This window comes from Pagrus pagrus (assembly GCF_965226575.1).
Source record: "Pagrus pagrus genome assembly, chromosome: 12".
Taxonomy (NCBI): domain Eukaryota; kingdom Metazoa; phylum Chordata; class Actinopteri; order Spariformes; family Sparidae; genus Pagrus; species Pagrus pagrus.
Genome location: NC_140196.1, coordinates 1937851 through 1961208, shown reverse-complemented (window position 1 = coordinate 1961208; position 23358 = coordinate 1937851). Strand labels below are relative to the sequence as shown.

Genomic DNA, 23358 nt, shown 5'->3' with positions numbered 1-23358 from the left:
ATAACTCAGCTCGCCTCGCAACAACAAACAGGACTGTGGACTCTGCTGCGAGCGTCTCGAAGGCGGACTTGCTTTTTAAATAAATTTGGATTTCCTTGTTAGAGAGGACATCTGTGCTGAGAGCTCATTGCTTTGTGATGCCAGCTGTTGGATGCTAGTCAGGTCACTTTAAAGACAAAAACATTCATTTTGCTTTCTTCTCAACTTTAATGTCGTTGTTCTGATCTTTCTGGTCCACTCAGTTTATGTGCAGCTTCGTGTCCACGGTGACGATCGTCTTTGGCAAAAAAGTAACAACAAATTCCCCTCAAATTTTACGTGATCACTTTTTCTAAGTACAATAACATCTGCATGAGTCAAATGTGACGATTTGCTGCTTTTCTTTGTCAGTAAATAAAGAGTGATGTTTGAAGACGTCACTGTGTTCTCTGGAAAACTGTGATGAGCATCTTTTTATTTTATTGACTAAACGATTGATTGTGAGAATAATCGTTTGATGCTGTTGAAACACTAATGAACTGTCACCTTTACACAACTACAGAGTGTACTGAAGCATTTAGGTCAGCTTGACTGGTCAGATATTAAAACTGTAGCACTGTAGCTCTGTTTTCACCGTGCTGATGTCTCTCTATCTGCCATGAGGTGACAGCACCAACACACTTTTTACTTTATTTATGCTGCTTTATTGGCATTCATTTTAATTGGGCAGTTTGTGGCATGATAGAAAAAAACAAAAACAATCAGAAAGCATAAATTAATCTTCTGGTTGCACGCGGACATAAAATCCAGGCTAATTTCTTGTGGAAGAAATCTGGATATTTGTGGGTGAAACGCAGCCAGCTAACAGTCACTTTCATGAAGTTATTAGTATTGAAGTCAGCACCTGTGCAGGCTTGGAGGGTTTTATAGTCCAGCTTCAGTTGTTTGAAAAATGTTTTATTATCTACACAGGAAACAGTTTGACCCAAAATGTGAAGAAATGGAAAATGTCTGTGTTCCTGTTTTGTGGATTTATTTGGATTTTATTTTGGATTTTTGCTGGATTTTTTTGTTATTTTCATTGTTGCTTAATCTGTTGATTCTTCTCTCGATGAATCGATTCGTTGTGAACAGCCTAAAACGTCGTGTTTTGTCCAAAGATATTCAGTTTACTGTGATCGAGGAGGAAAGTCACCTGAAAACAAATCACATCCGAGGAGCTGGAATCAGAGAAATGTTGACTTCATCATGCAAACTAATCAATAACTAATCACAATAATTGAATAGCTCTATTCCACAGCCTTCTTTGCAGGGTTACACTCTCCCATAATGTGTTCTGAGCTCATTCTCCTCATTTAGTTGTGTTGTATACTCGTCACATTGATAAAACCAAACTGATGCATGAGTGATATTTTGTGAAAGGGGCTCATGTAGTGAGGATCCCATCGGTCATATCAGTGAATCAGCCTTCAAAGGATGTAAATAAACTCTGAGACCATTAAAAGGAGCTCAGCTCACACTGGAGACTGAACAGTATGTATCAGTCAGCACTCAGTGCACTCAGGCAGCATCACGTCCAACTTGTTTACAGCCACACAGAGCTGATGGAGCCTTCTGCCTCGTCTCCTGCTGCTGCTGCTGCTGCTGCTGCTCGCCGTGAGGACAAAACAAGACGTTGCGTCCAGAAGGTGACATTAAAGAGACGAGCACGCTGCTGAGCTGCAGGCTGAGCTGTGGGGAAATGTCAGGAGGAGCTTTGCCACAGGCCACAATGGGGGGAAGTGCACGGATGTTGCATCTTCAGTTGGATGTAGAGAAGGTTTGAGGTCAGAGGTCGCTGTTATGAAACCACTGCAGGGATCTGAACCGAGGGAGCTGTCCTTTACTTATTCCCCTGCTGAATGCACAGATATTGTGTGGAAATATTGATGACCAATAGATTGAATCTCTGAGATGTTGCAGTTACTTTTGGGTAGAAATCTGTCTGCTGATTTGAATTGTGGGAAATCTGCAGAGGCGTTTAATTGTGTCGTCATTTTCAGCCAGAAAGAAAATATGGTGGGATCAACATCACTGGCACGGATTAACCATAGCATCGACATTAGCAGGGACAGTGCTGGCTGTAGCTCTTGTTGTGTGTTGAGGAGCTGCAGAGTTTATTCATGATCAACTGTAACCTGAACTGTACATTTACACGTCTCTGCTAAGCTTCCCCTCTGCTCCGGTCGCTCACGCTCACACAGCCACTGCACCTCTCTCTCCTTTATTCCAGATTAGCAACAGCTTCGATATGGTGTCAACAGTGTGGCTCATCCACACTGACAGGAAAATATACTGAATGCATATTAGAATATAATGTAAAACGCGGTGGTCCGACCTCTGAAAAGTTATTTTAGGTGGTTTCAATCCGTCTTGCTGCTGGTCCGGTTTACCGCTGTAAAAAAGCCCAGCCTGCTGCCGGCGCCACACGCTGCTTCTCCACACAGGCGGAGAGCTGACAGTTGAATTGTGTGTCAGCTAATGTGTGAACCCAGAATTTATTGTAAACAAACACTGTGGCCGGGTCCATTAAAATAAGACTTCATCCTCTGCAGCACAAACACACAGTGACCCGGATCATACGCAGAGTTAATCCAGCGCTTCGTCATCGGGCTGCTTCCGATCGCACGCTCAGAACATATTGGTGAACGTCTCAGTTTTCATGGCTGCTCGTTTGAAATGAGCTGCTGTGACACACACACACGCACACACACACACACACACACACACACACACACACACCCTCCTGCAGACGGTCCAATTTGCACGTCAAGCCTGAGAAGGCAGCCTGGCTGTGACACTGGTGGTGGTGAGAGGTGTTTTCAGACTGGAAGTGTTTCTGATGTGTCGGATCAGCCTGTTAGACCAGTAATGTCTTCATCCTGTATGATCCACACGCTTTAACTCTTTTCAGACCACATGCACAAGCACCAGTACGTCATTACGCCATCGCTGGAGACGAACACGTTCATTATTTTGCTGTCTTTTCACTGTATTTTACGTTTCGTGGTGAACTGGATGGGGAATCTTTTTGCACCCGACAGGACGAGGTTGCTGTTGTTTGAGTTAAAGTTTCCGATGATGACGGGCCGGAGAGAACACTTCCAGCTCGGGCTATCTTAAGTTTTAAAGCTTCAACAAGTTTTAACGCAGATTTTCAAAGATGTTGGACAAGAGCAAGAGTTCATCAGTTAAAAGCTGAATGTCAGCAGCTCCTCCTCACTTCTTCAAATTCATATTCTGACCTACATGTTAGCGTCTGATTACTTCTGCAGCTTCTTGTACATCGACTCCAAACACGTTTCTGAGGAAGTAAGATGACATGTGGCTGTTTGTGCGTGAAATAACAAAAGTCTCAGCACAATCGACTGTTTGTCTGATTGTGGTCACGAACGATATGTTCTGGTCTGTGATCCAAGACAATATCCGCGCTGTTACACTTTGGTCTTCAGCAGTTAAAAACACTTCTACAGCTTGTTGAAACACTTCTACGTGCTTATTAACCTCGACTCGCTGCTTACACCTGACAGCTCGGGTATATTTGGTCGCACATATCTAACACTAGTGCGTGTCGTGCTGCTGGGACGAGTCAGGAGCGTCTCTGATGTTCATGTGTCCTGACTCCCCTCCCCAAACACCAGTCGAGTTTCGTTCCCCTTCCCAAGACGAGAGCTCCAAAACTGTCCGTGACAATCGTCTCTGCAGAGTGACATCAGATATTGTCATGGTAACGAGTCGCACATATAGGTCACATGCCACGGGAATCACATTCGGAGCGGAGATCGGTGTCCAGAGTGGAACTGAAAAGTAGATCAGATCTGTGGCGCAGGAGGGAGGAAACAAGTCTGAATTGGGACACTCGGGGTGAGGAGGAGGGAAGGAGGAGACGTCAGCGGGAGAGATGACTGTCATCGTCCTCTTCAGAGTCACTGCGTTCTGACGACATGTTTAATGAATGTTATGAAACAGTCTCAATTTAATACCAATGCCTCTATAAAGGAAAACAACACCATCAGTAAGAAGATTCATCTCTACGTTGTTATGGCAGTTTTCCTTAAAGCCTGTCAGCAGGTCGGACTCTGAAAACTTGAAAATTAAAACCACTTGTTATGTGTTGAGTGTTGAGGATGGATGGAGTGAAGCTGCTGTGTAGTCTGGTGGTACAGCAGCCGACTTTTCATCCTGTCTGCTACGTACCTGCCTACCTGTGCACACCTGACTGATCGCCGATGACCAGAATCTTCCACAAGTCTTTGACGTGGATATAATTGCTCAAGCTATTAGCGAGCTAGCTGCACAGGAACGGCAGAGACAGTGCAGCTAATATTTCCCCCTAACTGCCGCGCTGCGTAGCCCTTTACAACTGAGGTACGTTCATGACAGCTGCCTGTGTTTGTATGTTGTGGACTAATTACAGATGTTTATTCAGCTAACCGTTAGCTCACCTCCCTGCTCCTCGGCCAGAGCTGCGGGGCAGTCGAGTCGGTGTAGTCCAGTTTCAGAGGAGTGTTTCAACTTGCTTCTCTTCATGCCGACCATTAATGAAAAAGGCTGAAATGTAAATGTAGTAGCAGCTCTATAGAAATTGTTTCCACCTGAGAATTTTAGTAAATGTAAAAAGCTGCTGATATTTGAACCCTGACGCACGCCGTCGACGTCTCAGCTCTGTTTTCTGACTGTTTTATTGTTTTCTGCTCATTTAAGAAGACGGATTGGACCCGACGCTCGTTGTCTCGACTGACTTGGAACAAGCCCGTTGGATACGGTTAATTACTGAAACCTAATGCTGTGTAAAGCTTGTGTTGGCAGAGTGTCACCGTGCACCCGGTCCGGTCCAGGTTATAAAAGAGATTTATGATGTTTGGATCAGGTTCATTCTCAGTCACACGAGCTTTAATCAAGTTGAAGCAGAGAGGGTGAGCTGGTGGTGGGGCTGCTGGGAGAAACGCTGACAGTCTGTCTGCAGAGAGAAAACACAGAGCGCAAGTTTGTTTTTCAGCAAAGTCTGTGAGCAAACATCAGAGCGATATTGCACTCGCTCATGAATTATTAACCGAGGCCGTCCGTGTCATGTTAAATTTAAAATATAATATCTTTGGACGGCCTGTGAGTCGACTGTGGAATATCTTCATCCAGTCGTCGGCAGATAACCGAGCGTGTGAAGTCGAGTTAATCATTCGCCGTCCTCTTCTTCTCCTCGGAGCCGCAGAATAAATCCCTTCATTTGGCAGCGAGTGTTTTGAGCAGAGACCGGCGCTGGCAGCAGGACGCTTTAGCTCTGCTGCTCTTCGCCAGCTGCTCCTCTAGCATGTTTTCATACAGCTGTCATCAGATACCCAGAGCAGGTTAAACTGAAGTGGCTGACTCTCCTGTCTGCGGTACATATTGTGTAAAGTCTCCTCTGTGAGTGTAATATAAGTCCAGACATTGTACAGGGAGGTAACTGATAGCTCTGAAATATTGATGCCGGGTGGGTGTCTGCGTTTCCTCGGCAGATCTGGCAGTCTGCCCGCTCTTTCTGAATAGTTTTGCCGTATTAAAGGGCGACGCTCGCTCGTTATCCTGCTGATGTGACGAGCTGAGAAGTTCCCACGCTCATCTCCACCTCCATTCGTTCTCCTGCAGCCTTAAATGTGACGTCACTGGAGTTCAGGAGGAAAGATTCACCTGAAGATTAGTCAGCTCGCCCTCGTGCACAGATTTATTGTCTTCAGTCTGAAGTGAGCGCTCTCGTCACCTGACCAGCATCGTCACAAGTACTAATACACAACTGCAGCTGGTGTTTTCATTGATCTGCTGATTTTAATTGATAGATTAAATGATTTGTTATTTGCTCCATATTGACGGCGTTTCAACATTTGTAAGCATCAAACCACAGGATATTGTTAACAAGACATCGGGACATTTTGCAGCCGTGTTCGTGGGTGTTTTAAGCAGAAATATGATCTTTTTCTAACTGTAACCAAGTGATTTTTCTCCAGTGTTGCTGCAGAATGAAACTGAGAATCAAACCTAAAGAAACACGTTGTTCAGCCTGGACGACAGACGTGTAACTGACTACAAATGCGTCTGTTTATTTCCCGTGTCACGCTGCACGCCACTCCTCAGCCCTGACTCAAACTGAAAACATTATGATAATTATTACTATTATTAACCCTGCCTCGTTATTTTCCATGTAGCTGTTTGTAAGCCGTGCCTCCTCCTGGCCCGCCGCTCCTAATGAGACCTTGTTAAAAACATCCACATCACTGGCATTTCGCTTTAATGAGCGCACCAGCCGTCTCCACGCTGATGCCCTTTACGACGAGCCGGCGCTACTCTTTTTCCAAAACAACATGGACGCCGCCGCGGCTACCGCAGCTGCTGCGGCTGATGGGGTTTTAATGTTTGGCCTCCGTTGGGAGGAGGAGCAGGAGAGGCTCATCGGGGGGGTCGACTTAGAAATTGAATCAGTGCTGATGGCGTCCTGGGAGAGATCCACCACGAGACACAATAACAGAGTGTAATGCACCGGGAGGCTCCTCAGCTCTGTGAGATACAGTGAAGAGCCTCGAGGGAGGTGTGTGTGTGTGTGTGTGTGTGTGTGTGTGTGTGTGTGTGTGTACATATATTCAGTTTTGAGTTTAAAACTCTCTTCTTTATGCTAACATGAAGGCTTTCACTTTTCCGCCTCCACTGAACTAATGACTCCTCCACCTCCTCTCCTTTCAGGGGAAAGAAAACAGTTCCATTAAAGGGTAACGCCGCCAATTTTAAGCACTGAAGTGTGTTTTTGGGAGCAGTTTTGTGGCTCCGGTAGAAGCTGCGTGTAATCTGATTAATTGCCTCCAGTGATGTCACTCAGTGGCTGGGTGGCATCGTGGGTAATGTAGGCACACAGATTCAGATCAGGCAGTCGTGGAGAGCCCCTTTATAAAAACCTCAACTCGCTCTCCACAGAGCAGTCGGGCTGTCGAGGGCTCCAGACATCAGAGAGTGCAGCAGCTCTTACTGGAGACACCAAACTGTCCGTCTGAGGTTTTTGACACGACTCTGCCTCGAGTATAAGAGCAATAACACTTTCTCCTCCTAAAAAAAAGAAGAAGAAGAAGCGACACAGTAGACAGGGAGCAATGAAACAGGCCTGAAGTTATTTAATCACCATCACTTTGATTTGCAGCGAGCCTCATGCTAATGAGACTCCTCTGAACCATAAAAGGAGCATTTAAACACACATTTCTGTGTTTAGATTTTACAGACTCCTTTTCACTGAACCTTTGAGACAAACACAGAACAAAAGGTGGTTAATTAAAGCAGCGGAGCGCTCACCGTCATACTAAATCCCGGAATAATAAACCCGCCTTGGCATTTATGTATTTTTGGAAAACAGGATGTTTTATAAGCGTTTGACGCTGAGATGAGTCACAGTGTGGTGTGTTTGTCATCAGAACAGCTCAGTCCGCCTCAAACTTTGCTTCTTCTGGAGAGATTATTTTTGTTTCGTGGCGGCCTGGTTGTTGGATGAAACGTTACTGATTTAATAAAATATTCAGGACCGTCAGCAGTTGTCTTTGACTGTACAGCAAAGACTGGCGGCTGGTTTGACACAATCTGAAGAGAAGATGCCAAAACAACATTGTCATTACAGTTAGTGAAATATTTAACCATGAAGCTGAAGTGGTCGGGCGTCTGATTGTTTTTTCCGGGCATGTCCAACTGGGAGGAATCCCCGGGGTTGACCCAGAACCTGCTCAAAGGGATTACAGATCTCATCTGGCCCGGGACGCCTGGGGATCCCCCAGGAGGAGCTGGAAAACACTGCTGGTTAGAGGCACATCTGGAAAACCCTGCTTAGCCTGCTGACCCTCGCCTGCCGGTGCTGAATGTTTGCAGCGCAGAACTCAGTCCACCAACCGCGAACTCGCACACAGTGGAAGTGGCCGAAAGATAAATGTTTACCACTGCTTGTTGTGCACGTGCGTGACTGTGCCCTCAGGCGTGATGAGTGAGATTTGTTCAGGAGAAGCCAATCAGAGGCAGAGAATCCGTTAAAGTCGTCTTTCCTGATTAAACCGTCAGTTGCGTTGCACCTCTCAGGACACTTTGTCAGCATGTTGTTCTTGTTTGTGCGACACAGTGACCTCAGGTAGTTCCCAGCACTGCTCCACTCAAACACCAGGAGTGATATTATATTGATTCTTTGCACAACGATTGGATATTTGCAGATATCCCAAAGTCTGCAATATACGATTTCAATTTGATTGGATACAGGGAGCCTGTGGTCAATATGAGGCGACATCATGAGTCCATTCAACACAATCAGTTACATTCATACCAAAGTATTTCCTCACTGCTGACTTACTCTCGAGAGGAGAGTAAATAACATCCTCATCGTCTTTTTCTTGGCTGCTTGTCAGTTTCATGGACGGAAACGGTGACACAGACGTGCAATTTCAAAATAAAAGCGTATCTCAACGATGGCGACGACATGAATCAATGTTTTATACTTTGCACTGGTGATCATTGAATTGACCCGGATCATCGTAGACTGCGTGACTTCTTTAGATTATTAATAAATTGACAGTGTGTGTGTGTGTGTGTGTGTGTGTGTCATCTGGTGCGAGGTGTATAGTTACTGTGGAAAATAAGTATTTACATCTTTTTCAAATATTCAGAATCAATATGCGTCAGTATCTCGATATCTTTGACACTGAAACACGTTTTCATGTTCAGCCACCGGCTCAGTGTCTGATGACGAGTGAAGAGGGCGGCGGAGCGATGAGGCAGCTATCTGAAGTGATTGATTTTGATTTAATGAACAGCCCGAAACCAACAGATCGATCGTCTTTGAGCCGCGTGTCGATCCTTTTGTAGCTTTCTTTTTGTTCTTTCCTTCATTGCTTTGGTCGTCCTGTTGAGCCCCTCGTTAACCTCCGTCCTCCCTCTTTCTACATCAGCGCTCAGCTCCAGGTTCGCTTCGTAGTAAAACACATAAAATACACAATATTTCACCACAAACTGAAATAGTCAAAGTTAAAACCAGTGTTTTAACTCGAGGACTTCATCACCTGAGACCTTTTATCATGTCAGTTAATGCGGCCTGCAGTTCTGCTGTCCTTCAGCCCAGTTTCCCTCTTTACTGGCTGGTTATCAAACTTTGTGTCTACAGGTCAGAGGATACATTTTAAAAGCCAGAAATCTCATCACCTGGTTCAGGTAATCATGACTTATTGATCGACGACCTTATCAGCCAGCTGCAGGTACAGTACGGCTCATTGTGTACCTCTCTGTGCGGCAATAAAAACTGTCCTCAGTGACCTTTTGGTGGAGACACTATAGATGGAAGCAGATACTCGGGACGTGTCCAGACTTGTCTGTTACTGTAATTACTCCCTGTGCTGTGAGTGAGTGTGTGTGTTTGTGTGTGTGTGTGAGGTGTGTTGAACTCTCAGCCAACCTGTTTAAACACTTGCATCATGTAAAGCTCCAGCAGGCAGGAGGAAGCCGGCCGGGCTGCTGCTGCGGCGGTGGAGGTGGAGGTGGAGGTGAAGCTGGAGGTGGTGGTGGTGAAATCCCCCGTGCAGCTGAGGAGGACGCTCGTGTTGCAGAGTGTTGCATCAGCTTTGCGATGCTCTAATGGGCCGAGCGGCTCTTCACTTCACAGCATCACAGCTGATGAAAAAGCTTCAGTCTCTATCCAGCCGAGAGTGAAGGAGGGCAGCCGTGTCTCTGAGTCGCTCCAGTGACGGAGCCGAGCCCTTTTTCTTCTTTCCACGACCTGAAACACACTTTAACCTGTAAAATCGGCGGAGTTACTTCGATCTGTAGACACTTGACACATAAATGGACATTGAGATTTCAGGGATTTATTACGCTGCCGTGCATCAGAATATTTTACAACAGGGCAGTCGATCAATAAATTTATTGCACGTTCATGTGACGTGCTAGCGGTCGGTGAAGGAAGGTGGAAGAGTTGGTGAAACGTAACGGAGGAGCCGTGAGGGCTCAGCGCTCAGTCCTCTGGTGACGATCAGTGACCTGGTTCAGTCTTTTGTCTCTGGTCCTCTCTGGTTTCAGATGTTCTCGTCTCTTTTCAGTGGACGTCTTGGCTCGTTGACTTCTTATGGTCTTAGAAATCATTGATGTCACACTGACCTCTGGCATTCATTTTTAATTTTCATCCTGACACGGGCTAATTACTGCTTTTTCTTCAGGTGTTATTTTTCGGTTTGTTCTTTTAGTTTGATAGTTTCCTTCCCTGTCAGATCTTCCCTCCTGGATACTCGATAATGAGCATAAGACTTTAGTTCTTGATGTTCGGCATCAGTGAACTCACAAACTCAATCTAACGCTTTGAGACACCGAGTGAACTACATCATCTGCTATTTATGGTCCAAACAACTCACCGAAGCTGCTTTTAATCTCTTATAACCCAAAATATCTCGTAAATCTGGCATCACTCCAGCGGTCTGCAGGACTTCCCCTCAGTGCTTCCTCTTCACTTCACGTCCACATCAGTCTGATGTGTCGTGTCAAATGCCTCAACAGTGATTTGGGATTTGGACGATTACTCATGACAGGGTCTCCAGTCGAGAAGAGCCCGGCCGTCCGGTCAGACCTGGTCACAGTTTGTCCTGGGCGTGTTAACGTACAGTAACTGTATGATGCTGTAAATGGGTCGACAGATCAGTGGATAAATAAAGCACTTCATCGTCAAACAGACGACTCAAAGATATTAAAAACATGCGACAGACTACTTTATAACACATAATCCTACAAACAGATGAACTCTGTGACATTGTGCAGCCACGATGAGTCGTCAGGCAACACGCACCATCCGTTCAGGTTGCATCTCGTCAGCAAGGCCTCAGGATGTTGTGCTTTATGTAAATGAGTCTGTACGTCTTAAAGTAATGAACCGTGAGGTCGTGAGGCGGATGGACGTCCTGTTCGCATGATATTCAGTTATAATGGTTTCCCTGCCGGTCTCCACAGCGGCGATGCTTTTGAAAATGCAGGAAAATGTTGTGAATCAGTGTCACAGCTCTCAGTTCTGTGACGATGTCGACATGTTCTCACTCCCAGCTCAGTCCCCGGCCTGATCATTGAGCTTTACCTTACGCTGAGCTGTATCTGTGATCTCACCTTCTGTCCGTCTGTCTGTCTGTGTGTTTCAGGTAGCAGCTCAGGCTGTGTTGTTCATGTGTATGAACACTGCTGGGATATTCATCAGTTACCTGTCCGACCGGGCTCAGCGTCAGGCCTTTCTGGAGACGCGGCGCTGCATCGAGGCTCGGCTGCGGCTCGAGACAGAAAACCAGAGACAGGTGAGTCCACAGCGTGACACGACGACGCTGCTCATCACTTACCACACCAATCCGTACAGAAACTAGACGAGATTTTCCGATAAGTCTGCAGGGAGGAAGAGTTTTTACAGCTGCTCCTTTGACCACTAGTGCAGACTACTTATCATCAGCAGGTAGCCTTGTTGCTGTGGAGATTCAAATCTCTGTTGCGCTGCCAAGTAAAACCGGGTGAAGCCGAGCCAGCACATGAGTCTGTAAACGTACACCAGAAACTAGGTTTTAGCCCCATGCAGACCTTTAACCTGCTCACTGGGATTGGACAGTGACCTGCAGACGACCCTCAGCAACCACTGCATCACCACTGCAGCTCTAAATACAGCAGCTGATTCCAGGATAATGTGCAGGACGGTGCGTCTCCCTCCTGTTGTTCAGTGAGGACGCTCAGCGTGCAGAGTTTGAGAAAAGAAGCGAAGCCATTGATGGATTTCAGTTGACAGGGCTGAATGTTAGCAGCTCGGCTAATGAGCCCGCTGAGAAGAGAATAACATGGACGCTGCATCGATCCACCGCTGTCACGCAAACTGTGCATCAGTGCAGTGGACACACACGCACACACACACACACACACACACACACACACACACACACAGTGACACATGGCGAGCTTTGTTTACGCAGTGGAGTGGACGGTCGGTCTCTGAGAAGCCACTGAAAGCTTTTACGCTGTCGTGTTTCCTGGAAGGGTTCGGCTGTGATGAGCTCTGCGGTGGTTGTAATGGAGCGAGACGTGGCCGCGCCCCGAGACCGCCTTAATGTGAGCCAATCAGGGCCGGGTAGTTCTGTCAACATGCTGTAAGAACACAGAGCCACGTTCCTGCCCACAACATAAGATCGACCCGCGGACGGGATGTGGATAATTACTGCAAGGAGAGAAAAAAGGCTGCAGATTAAAAGCCTCTCTGATCAATATTTTCATATTCAGATGGATAATATGACTGCATGTAATGTGAAGAGGGTCTCACATGGTGCCAAGACTCTGCAGCCTCTTTCAGCTCTTTGTTTTGGATTCACAGTCAACAAACTTCCTGCTTCCCTTCATCGTCTAAACGCCCAAAATGGGAATAAAACAAATCCATTCTTGGAGGCAGCTATGATTCTTTTAGGTCTTTAAAGAAACTGACCTTTACGGTTTTGTAAAAAAAAACCTTGGTTCAGTGCAGAAGCAGAGATTATGATTATGAATCAACGTCAGACATAAATTGCACCTGAAAACTCTTTCATTGCCGACGTTAAAGTGAAAACCCACCAGAAAGATCAGTAACAACAGAACGAAGGAACCTTAAACACACGATATGAAGATAGAGGTTGTCAGCGAGCTGCTGGAGGGCTTCAGCTCTCGGTTAAAATCAAGCTGCGCTAATGACTTTCAAAGCTAATGTGACACTGAGTCCGCTGGCTCTCAGCTGTCCAAACCAGAGACCATGTCCAGTGGAGCAAACTGTCCACACTGCAAGAAATGTCCAGCCGAGCAAGTCGCGTACTGCTGCGGATGAAGCAATGAGATGATTTCAGGAGATCCTTGAGAAGACATTCACAGTTTTTACCAGTCTTTTTTTTCTTTTTGAAAATAGATACAGAAACAGTTGGTTCTGACAGGAGACGTTAGATGTTTCCAAAATACAATTAAACCAGAAATAAAAAAGAAAGTCTGTGACAATTATTCATCTGAACGGGCTGTCAGAGGCCGTTTATGCACGAATTACTTCTGTTCAAACAAAGATTTAAATATGATTATTAGAGGAATCAGAAGTTTCCAGTAAACACAGCTCCAGTTTGACTGACACGGGAACATCCCCGCCTGAGACGCCGAGTCTAAACGATCTGAACTTTCAGTCTGAATTGAGGACGACTGTAAAAAAATCAACATTTCTTGCAGTGAATCTCCAGCACCAAACCCCCCGCAGCGCTTGGTTACGATGCAGCAGCCCCAGTATTAGCAACGCTCCACTGAAATATTTGTCCGTCTAGACCTTAATTTGTGGATGCACTGCTCCGCTTTCCAGCGCAGAGAGCAGGTCAACACAACACAGAGCGGAGCGGAGCTGAGCGCAGGCGAACACCTGCTCTCCTCCAGCACACTGTGCACGCTCAGCTGACGGAGTAAACACCACCACACCTGCACCTGGACCGCTACATGGTCAGAAACAGGGTTTGTACAGGACAGAACTATATTTAAATCATGTCAACAAATGACTGATATACAGAGCTAATCAAAAAGCTACAGTCAGCTGAAGGCAAACAAACAGTCTATTTAACAGAATAACATGATTCTCCAACATCAAGGTAATAAAGGATACGATGAGGTGTGTTTAAAGCAAAGAAACGTGCGCTGCTGGCGAGAAGGCCACGAGAGGTGAGCTGCTACCTGCTGCACAGTAAGCAGGTGGGCATCCAATCAGCCAATCAGCCTTCTTCTTTACAACAATCAGTGCAGATCCCTCCGACATCACATTTTTATTTTAGATTGTGCAGCAGCAGGTTTTCTGATCAGACCTTCCTGATTTGAACTGCAGCAGTTCAGACTTGTTTTCCTCTGGTGTGTGTGTGTGTGTGTGTGTGTGTGTGTGTGTGTGTGTGTGTGTGTGTGTGTGTGTGTGTGTGTGTGTGTGTGTGTGTGTGATGTCAAAGCATCATCCATTTATTCAGCGTGACAATAATGAATGAGATGTGTGTTTGTTTTAGCAAAGAGTGAATGAAACAGGGGATGCTCTCTCTCTCTCTCTCTCTCTCTCTCCCTGTGTCTCTCGCCCCGCTCACCCCTCGCTGCCTCCCATGATGCATCTCACCCTCTCTCTCTCTCCCCCCTCTCTCTACTTGTGCTGGGGGTCTGAAGAGGCTCTCCACAGCTCTCAGACAGCATCATGCAGCTTCACTGAGTTCACAGGAGGTTTATACAAACTGCACAGTCGGCATTATGAGGGAAACAGCACAGTGTTACTCACCGCGCCGTCAAACTCTGCCGTCAGTTTCATCTCCACTGCAAACATTAGTCATTATCTGCTGGACAAAAATCAACTTTCACAGTCTGAAGATCACAAACCTTTACAGTTTAAGCACATGTTTGATCAGTGTGACACCAGAAGAGCAGCTCTCATATCATTTCATATACATTTCTTCTATTTGAACATGGATGTGTCTGTTCCAGTGACCTGATACGTTGCAGTTGATCAGTCGTCATTAACTTCATCTTCTTTTCTCAGCGTCTTTATTACAGCTCAGTGTTTCAGCTGGTGTTAGTCGCCTCACGTTACCTTTCACCTCAGTGATCCCACAGCGTGTAGAGACGAGAGGCCCGGTGTCAGGCATCAGAACCTGTAACTTGTTCTGTGCTTGTTCGATGGGGTTCTACTGGGACTGCAGCCACGTGAAGCAGAACCAGAGGCTCTTTATTCAAACTCTTCATGACATTTGATCACATGAAGCATGATGCTGTTTGGTGACAGGTGAAGCTTTCTCACCCTCCTGTCAAACTGTTTACAACCAGTGATGTTTCAGGACTTAGTAGAGGTGTCCTCCTGTCCTTCTGTCCTCCTGTCCTCCTGTCCTTCTGTCCTTCTGTCCTCCCGTTCGCGTCGAGCACCAGAGACCAGCTGGCTTTTTGAGCGTCGGCAGAATTTTATGCGCAGAGAAACTTGAGTTTTGGTCGTATTGTGTTCAGTATCTGAAGGAGGCAGTTGCTTGGCACCGGCGCAGATCCCCGAGGCCAACAGATACTGAGGGACGCTGCGTGGCTCCCACTCCAAATCTGTTTCTGCTTTTGCCAAGTGGCACTGCGTCAGTGCAAGAAAAAAACCACAAGACAAACTGGGTTGTTTGTGCTGTTTCTGTGGGCCTGCAGGCTTTGTGGGATCCTGTTGAGGAGCTTAGGCTGGCGGAGTCAGACTCATCTTTTAAATCATTTCTTACAGACAGAACTTTATGTAATTTATTTGGACAAGATTATTTCCACTCGTGTTCGCCTGCTTAATACTCAGTTTGACTTGTGTCTCCATTTAATTCCTCTTTGCTCTCAATCTTGATGTTTTCTTATCCGCTGTAGGACACTTAGTGTAAATACTCGGTGTGTGTATATCTATACAGTACGTATGTATCTATGGGCCTATATCAAAGCTTTTAAACGTTTATAGTCAAAGTTCAACTCTGCTGCAAAAAGTAACTACTTCAATGATGAAGAGGATGAAGGTGACTCAACTTAACGTGGATAAAACTTTTAAATATTTCTTCATCTGTGAACATTTGTGTGAGCGTCACAGAACAGAAGCAGCCGACAGTCGAGGTCACCTCCGGATCACTGCTGCAGTCAGGTTGATAAACAGGACTGAAGATAAATCCCAGAAGTTAAAAAGTAATCTCTGTAAACGGCTCCAGATCCGAGCAGAGTCTGATGAGACTCCAGGTGTTTATTCCTGCAGAAGGTCCGGATCTGCACCAACTCTCTCCTCGAGTGCTGGCCGGCTCTGAGCAGCTGAGCAGCAGCTTTGCTCCGACGCTCCACTCCCCTCACAAAGTCGTAGTTTTTTAAAGAAAATATGACTTTTAAGATGAGACAACACAGGAGGAAACACTGTGAACCTTACTTCTCTCAGACTAGTGGAAGGAAAACACCCAAAATACACATGACTGAGTTTATTTTACTTCAGATTTCTGTCCTTAATTTGAAAATCAGCAGCACCTTCACACACCAAACGTTCTAGTTTATTCCCCACCTATATTTTACCAGAGGGAAGCTTCATGGTATGTCTGTAAGTTAAATCTTCCCCATTCACCCGTCGTGTCTCCCCTTAAGATTCAATAACCGGCTTCATCAGAAGGAGGTTTTTTCAGTGAAGGTGTTTAACTATCTAACAGTTTTTGTTTCAGTGCACTAAAATGATTGATTTCTTCTCCCCCCACAGGAGAGACTGGTGTTATCAGTCCTGCCACGTTTTGTAGTTTTGGAAATGATCAACGACATGACAAATGTAGAGGACGAACACCTCCAGCATCAGTTTCACAGAATCTACATCCACCGCTACGAGAATGTCAGGTGAGGCCGCGCATTTGGATGTAATGTAGTGATGTAGCGGTGACTTAATGGATGTCGGGGGGTGGGTCGGTGGGGGAGGCGTGTTTGTGAAAGCTTTCAGAGGCCTCTGAGGACACAGGACATGTTGTGAGTCTGGAAAGATAAAGATAATATATAACTCACAGAGACCTGAGTCAACTTACAGCTGTTTATCGTGCCAACTGATTAAGACTCGCTGGGAAGTGTCACAGATCCTCATGTCAGACTGTAACAGAGAGAACAGGACTTCTTCACTGACTGTAAATAAAGTGCATTGAATATTGTCAGTGTTTGGATGCTGTGGATGAACTGACCTGGATATTAAAGTGACATTTCCGTATTTTATTCAGCATTCTTTTCGCAGATGTTAAAGGCTTCACGAACCTCTCCACGACGCTGTCGGCGCAGGAGCTGGTGCGAATGTTGAATGAACTCTTTGCACGCTTCGACCGCCTCGCACACGTAAGTGTCTCGACCTTTGACCCCACGGTGTACGTTGATGTGGTGAACCCTGATGCTCAGTTTAAAGTCATTTCCATTACCAAAATATCACTCAGGCTTCAAAGTCGGCTCCTGTGGTCAGGTCAGATTCATGCCTCTTTCAGTTGATTCCACATTTTTGTGGCTAAAACAAACAATATAAGAATAATCGTCATGTCTTTCAACCACTCTTGTTGCATAATCCACTTTCTCACTGTCCAGAACCTGCCAAAGCTTCACATTTCCACCATAAGCTGCGTCCTTAGTCATATTGTTGTGGGCTTGTGGGCTCAGTCTGTTCCCAAAAGTCTTTGTTTGTCAGTGTCTTCCAAAACCAACACGACCGCTCCAAAAACGTGAGCTGTTAATGATCCGACTGCGCTCCAGCCAGCGTTTGGTTAAAGAGACAGTTCACCACAAGATCAAAAGCACATGTTTCCTCTTACCTGTGGTGCTGTGTATCATCTAGATTTTGGTTTTGGAGATGTCTGCCTTCTCTTCAGTATAATGGACCTCGATCTCTTTACAGATATCATGACCCAGATACTCGAGATAACCCGCTGACCTCGTTGTGAGCAGTTTCATGTAGGAACTATTTTCTTCTGTATCACTGCGCAGCCAAAAACGAGAGGCTAGCTAACCAAGCTAAGCCAGGAAAGCTAACTTTACAACTCAGCTGATGAGGATGCCATTTGTGTTTCCATCCTGTGATGTCATGAGCACGAGCCTCTCGTCCACGGGGAGATGCAGCTTCCTTCTGCACGGTGATACAGGAAAAGAAAACAGTTCACGACTGTAAGTCACTACTTCTGACAACCTCTGTGGATTATCTGGACTAACAGGGTCACTGGAAAGAGACGATGCTGTTGGGTTGAAAACATGTCTTTTTCGGGCACTTTGAGCACCACGAGCCGAATGCCGCTTCCATTACACTGGAGAGAAGGTAGACGTGTCTTCAAAACTTCATACAGCAGATTCAGAGATATCTTTCATTCCACACGTTGTTCTGAGCGACATCGCTGGAGGCAGTTTATCAGACAACATGCAGCTTCCTCTGGAGCCTCTAAAGGCTTTACACTACGTTTCCCACACATGCAGTCGGACTCCCCGACCTGTAAACACTTTAATGTGCGTCACCCTCTGAGTGGCAGACTTCTGCAGACGCTAAAGGTTTCATATCAAGTTGTGTTCCAGTGGCGTCTTCTTCACGGCTCATGATCAGATTCAGATATAAGACTTCTCTTCCTTCTCCGTGTCTGATAGAAAAGTAAATCTTCAGAAACAAACGGTGAACCCAGATGTGGCTCCGCCGCCTGGTTGATTGTGTTTTTTTCTCGTGAAAGCTAAAATAAAAAAAGAAATAAAAACTCCAGCAGCAGAATAAATATTTTATTCAGAACAACAGAGTGAATAACTGATTCACTCTGTCGGACTGAGTGTTTGTCTCATATCAGATTTTCAGCCCGTCACGCTGCTTCCAGTCAGGATTTCACAATCAGCTCGTTGATGCAGAACCAGCCTCGCGTGGAAATCGATTTTTTTCCTTCATGTTTTCATTCCTCACTTATATTTCTCTTCATTCAGATCACGTCAGCTTCACTGTTCCTCTGTTGTGAGCTTAATTAAATGGATTTTTCTTTACGTTATACTTGCAGCTGTAAACTGATGTGATTGGTTGTTTTTCAGGAGAACCACTGTCTACGAATAAAGATCCTGGGGGACTGTTACTACTGCGTGTCTGGTCTGCCTGAGCCCAGACAGGACCACGCCCACTGCTGTGTGGAGATGGGCCTCAGCATGATCAAGACCATCAGGTACTGACGTCCTCCATGAGGTTTCTATGATGACAATTATTATGAGCTGTGGGGACGGAAACTGATTGGTCTAAACTGAAATATTACAAAGACTGCTGGATAGATTACCCTGAATTATTTCATGGACTAAATGGGATTAAAAGAAGTAAACTGTAACAAGTAATGCTGGAAGGCAACAAGTACAATTACCCAAATGCAGACACTCAGACAGGGAGATGGTTAAAGGGGAATTTATTATAATTGCTGTTGTAGAAGGCAGTGAAATGAGGCTCGGGCAGGTGGCTCAGCAGGTGTTGTGGAGGCTCTGTTGAGTGAAACGTGGAGGATCCAGAGGCTGGTGGCGACAGAGCTGGACCTCGAAGGTAGTTCAATCACTGGAGAGGTCGAGGAGAAACTCAATGACACAAGAGAGGAAAGTCACAGCTAGCTGAGAGAGCGTGCACCACATCAAGGAAGAAGAAATAATCTGGCAGAGTCAAGGACAGAGTATTTGAGCTGGCGCTGATGATCCGATGAGCTGCAGGTGTGTGAGGCAGCCACGCCCAGCCTCTGCAGAGCACTCCTGAAGACACAACACGCACAGCACGAGCAGGAAACAACGAAAGCCACAACAAAAGTCCAAATCATGACGCTTTGTTTAAATTGAGTACGTCCTGCGTGCAGTGAGCTCATGGATGTACAGATTCAGTGGATTGTTTTGATATTAAAGAAAACTTAAAAACATGATTCTGCAGTAATGCAGAGTGTGTTTTTTTAGGATCTGTGAGTTCTGAGCAGGTTTACTGACGTTTCGACGATACGAGAAAAAGAGGAAGTGGAAGTCACTCTGAAGCTAAAAATAAGTGTGTCAGGTCCGTGTGATGAGTCCTGACTCAGGTTTTACAGCATCGTGAGCTGCGTGTCACACCACAGTGCTGATCAGCTGCCAGCTGACGCCTGCAGACACCCGGTCCTTCACCTCACACAGACACTCTGCTTCACATCAGATCTCCAAAACTAAAGAAGCAAATGTTCACGTGCCGCTGCTACCGACACGAAGTGTACGCTGCTGTTGCCATGGAGTCACCCCGAGCCCTGTTTTAATAACTTTAAGTTGTTAAAAGTTTGCTGAGTCTTTCTGTATGAGCTGTCAGTTTCTGTTGGATGCAGAGGGTTACGGTTGGTACTGAAGAAACTGTGTCTGTGGATTTATGGACATTTATCTGTGATGTATTCACACTGCCATCACTGCAGTGTGTTCGGCGGCTGTGTGTTCAGGATCGACTGCAGTAAGTTGAGAATGTGTGCGAGTTTTGATGCAAATTGCGTCAGTGGGTTTCGGAGGCTTAACGCGGCTTTAAATACAGTTTTGAGGCACTTGTATGTTCTGCTGATGCGTGAAGCTCACGCAGAATGACTTTTACTTCTACAGCAGAACTTTGCTGCAGGTACGTTGAGTCAGAGCAGCAGCACACCTGAGCTGTCTCCTCGTAACTTTAAAGGAATCTTCTGGAGAAAATAAACCTCTTCCAGCCCGAGGCGCTGGACAACAGTGCCCTTATCTTTACATGTCTTTCATCTCATTTCTCGCTGCACTGTGTTCGCCTGCTCTGTGATCTGAAAGAAGCTTCCCTGCAATATTTGCATTTGCAAGAATAAGCCCCCGGCTGTGTTTCTACAGAACATCAGTAACGTGCAATTACAAGGTCCGACCGTATCACACATCCGTGCACGACTGAGACGGGAGAGAAAATATTTTCTGTGATGATATCGTTTTTTTGAAATTACACAACAGGGATTTGCAGATTTCATAAGCTCGTGAATCGCGACACATAACTGACTGTGTAATCTTCAGTTTATGTAAAAATGAGCTATGAAGCAGAAATAAAGTCAGCGGCACACAGTCGCTCTGCAGCGAGTCGTGAAGAGGCACGCAGAGGCCGGAGTTTGTGCTTTTAAAGCTCAGAGCGTTTTTTCATTTTGATTATCTTCTTTGTGGCGTTAACACTTTGGCCTCGTCACATCACAGTCAGCGTGACAGAGAGGGAGGGAGGGCGCCGATGTTTGGAGGGGAAGGAGGGATTAGTGACGGATAAGCTGTGAGATTTGTGCTGTATACTATTAAGTCAATATGGTGAGCCGCCTACAGACGACCACTTTGTGCTGCAGAGTGCAGCTTGGTGCTCAAGCGCTAATCAAAGGAACTAAAGATAGAGACGTCTGCAGGTGCTGGCGGCACCGGTGTCACATAATTAATAGTGGCTGTGTGGATGTAAGTGTGTTCTCACCGGTCAGACAACGACACAATCCAGAATTCAAACAAGTTGAGACAGGAGCAACAAAAGACTGGACAAGTTCTCCCAAAACACGTGTTGGGACCGGTCCACAGGTGAACAGGTTGATTGGTAACAGGTGATGTTATCGTGATTAAATCCGGATTTTAGATGGGATCTGTATCTGGGTACGTTGTCCTTTGCCTCTGGATTTGTCTGCTAAACCTGGTGCCGACTTTGAATGTGTTCTCTTTATTCTGAGATCAAATCTCGTGAGTACATCAGCACCAGACTCCTTTAGAAAAATCAGAGTTTTATGAGTTGGTGATCTGGAGAAAACTTAATGAGCTTTACATGAGGACGGTCAGGACAAATGATGTGTTATTGGTCCTATCGTGTAAATGTGGCAGATGTAACACATTTTTTTCTTTTCTTTGGGGAAAAAAATCAACGTCAGTTTGTCCAGGTGTGTTGCAGTAGAGGTGTGGAGGTGTTACTGTATATCTGTCACATCGTTTGCTGCTGTGATGGCAGAGAATAGACGTATAATCAGTAAGAACAAGCTTTTATCTTTCGTATGTTGTGCACAGATGCCAGCCTGTTGTACGGATTTGCACTTCAGAGGTGGTCAGGCTTGAGTTTCACCTGCTTCACATCAGCATGTCAGCATTATCGCTGTTTAGCCTGAAGCACAGCTGAGCCCGACCTCAGGACTGTAGCTCTTCTTCAACACCACAGTCAGCTGTGCAGAGTCTGTCATGGTCCCGTGAGGCTCATCAGTTACACTTATTAAATCTTGTATTGACTCTATTATGAGCTTTTGAGCGTATATTGACTTCACAACCATGAGTCACCACTGTGAGCTGCTGCCCTCAGGACAAGGTGCAAAGAAAACCATCTATAGATAATCGTTTGTCCCTGGTGCCGTAAAGTATCCTAATCTGTAAGGACGAGTCTCGTACCTCAGCACACAGCTCTTCATAGCTTTATTTTGTTCCTGCTCCAGTCCAAGTCATCGTATCATCGAGGACCTGCTGCTCTTTTAAATGTAAAAGTGTTTTAATGTGTCCTGTTCAAATATGAAATGTGCAAATTTCTGCCCTTTTCAGCACAAAAGGTGGAAAATAATGCATTTTATATTTAATTCTTTTATATAATGATGATAAACAGCAGGAATTCCACTTATTATAATGCTACTAATACTGACTAAGTGAGTTTCTCCATTATCCAGATAACGTGTTGGATAAAGATCACAATTTAAAACCAGATGTGAATTAGATCAAACTTGATTGTATAAACGATATCACGCCGTGTGCAGGAACAATTCATTTCATTTCTAAACACCTGCATTGTTATTTATTCACTTTTTGCACAGCGTGGGGTACAAACGTCCACGACAGTCCACTCAGTAGTTGTTGAGGTGTTTCAGTCTGCAGCAAAGTGGTGGAGCGATGGATCTAATACGCCTTTTCTACTGGTCTAAAATCCCACTTAAACCTGCTGAGATCAGGTTTTGCATTTACACCGGGTTTTTTATCGCCTCGGCTTTGATCCAAACCTAAGACCCGGGTGGACACGCTAATATTGATGGAAAGGCAGCATCATTCAAACCTCACCAACATGAAGTGTTTTCCAGTAGCCAGGCTCGTGACTCGTGGGTTTCTTTGTTGTGTTTCTGTGTCGACTGTGTGCTGCGGTGAGAATCTGTGCTCATGTTTGACCTCAAGGATTCTCACAGAAACATTGTGATCTGCATTAATGGTGCTGATAAATGAGGCACTACACCTCACGGCCGTGATTAACTCGCCTCTTGTAAACATGAACATTATCATCAAAAGAATAAGAAGCTGATGATGAATAAACAGAACATTCAGTTATTAAATGGATACAAAGGCGGCTGTTGACCTGCATGTATGACCACAGATGAGTAGAAATAATTTGATGGCATAATGAAACTGTCCGTCTGAGCTCTGAGCCACTCAGACACCAAAGTGTTTGGTGAAGCAGACAAACCTTTGGAGCGAGAAGGGAAAATGTTCAGCGCTCCTGGCCTTTGATTTGGGCTGATTTTCCACAACGATGGCAACAGACACTCATCATGGATGTACGTCGGCGGAGGCACTGAGGGACGCGTGGACGTCAAACAGCGGAGGTCAAATCCAGTCCAACCAGGAGAAACTCTGTCCAGGAGCTGAGAGACAACAACATGTTGAGGTATAAGGAGACAAAACCAAACACTCTGACCGTCACAGCCTAATCCACCGCTACTCTTCAGGATTCTTGGTGTATTTTATTGCCACAGTGTTTCTCTCACACGGTTCAAATCTCAGTGTGCTTTAAAACAAACACGTCCATGCTGCTGCTCGTCCGGCCGCGTCAATGAAAGCAGAAACCTGAGTCACTTT

General features: G+C 45.6%; 1 protein-coding gene across 1 annotated transcript in view; it reads left to right on the top strand.

Moving 5' to 3' along the window:
- Nucleotides 1-23358, top strand: part of adcy8 (adenylate cyclase 8 (brain)) — a 78710-nt gene that overhangs the window by 17360 nt on the left and 37992 nt on the right. The window contains exons 2-5 of the mRNA XM_084369046.1: nucleotides 11175-11324; nucleotides 16259-16389; nucleotides 16758-16869; nucleotides 18574-18701. Coding sequence (XP_084225172.1) covers nucleotides 11175-11324; nucleotides 16259-16389; nucleotides 16758-16869; nucleotides 18574-18701 — 521 coding nt within the window. The remainder of the gene's footprint in view (nucleotides 1-11174; nucleotides 11325-16258; nucleotides 16390-16757; nucleotides 16870-18573; nucleotides 18702-23358) is intronic.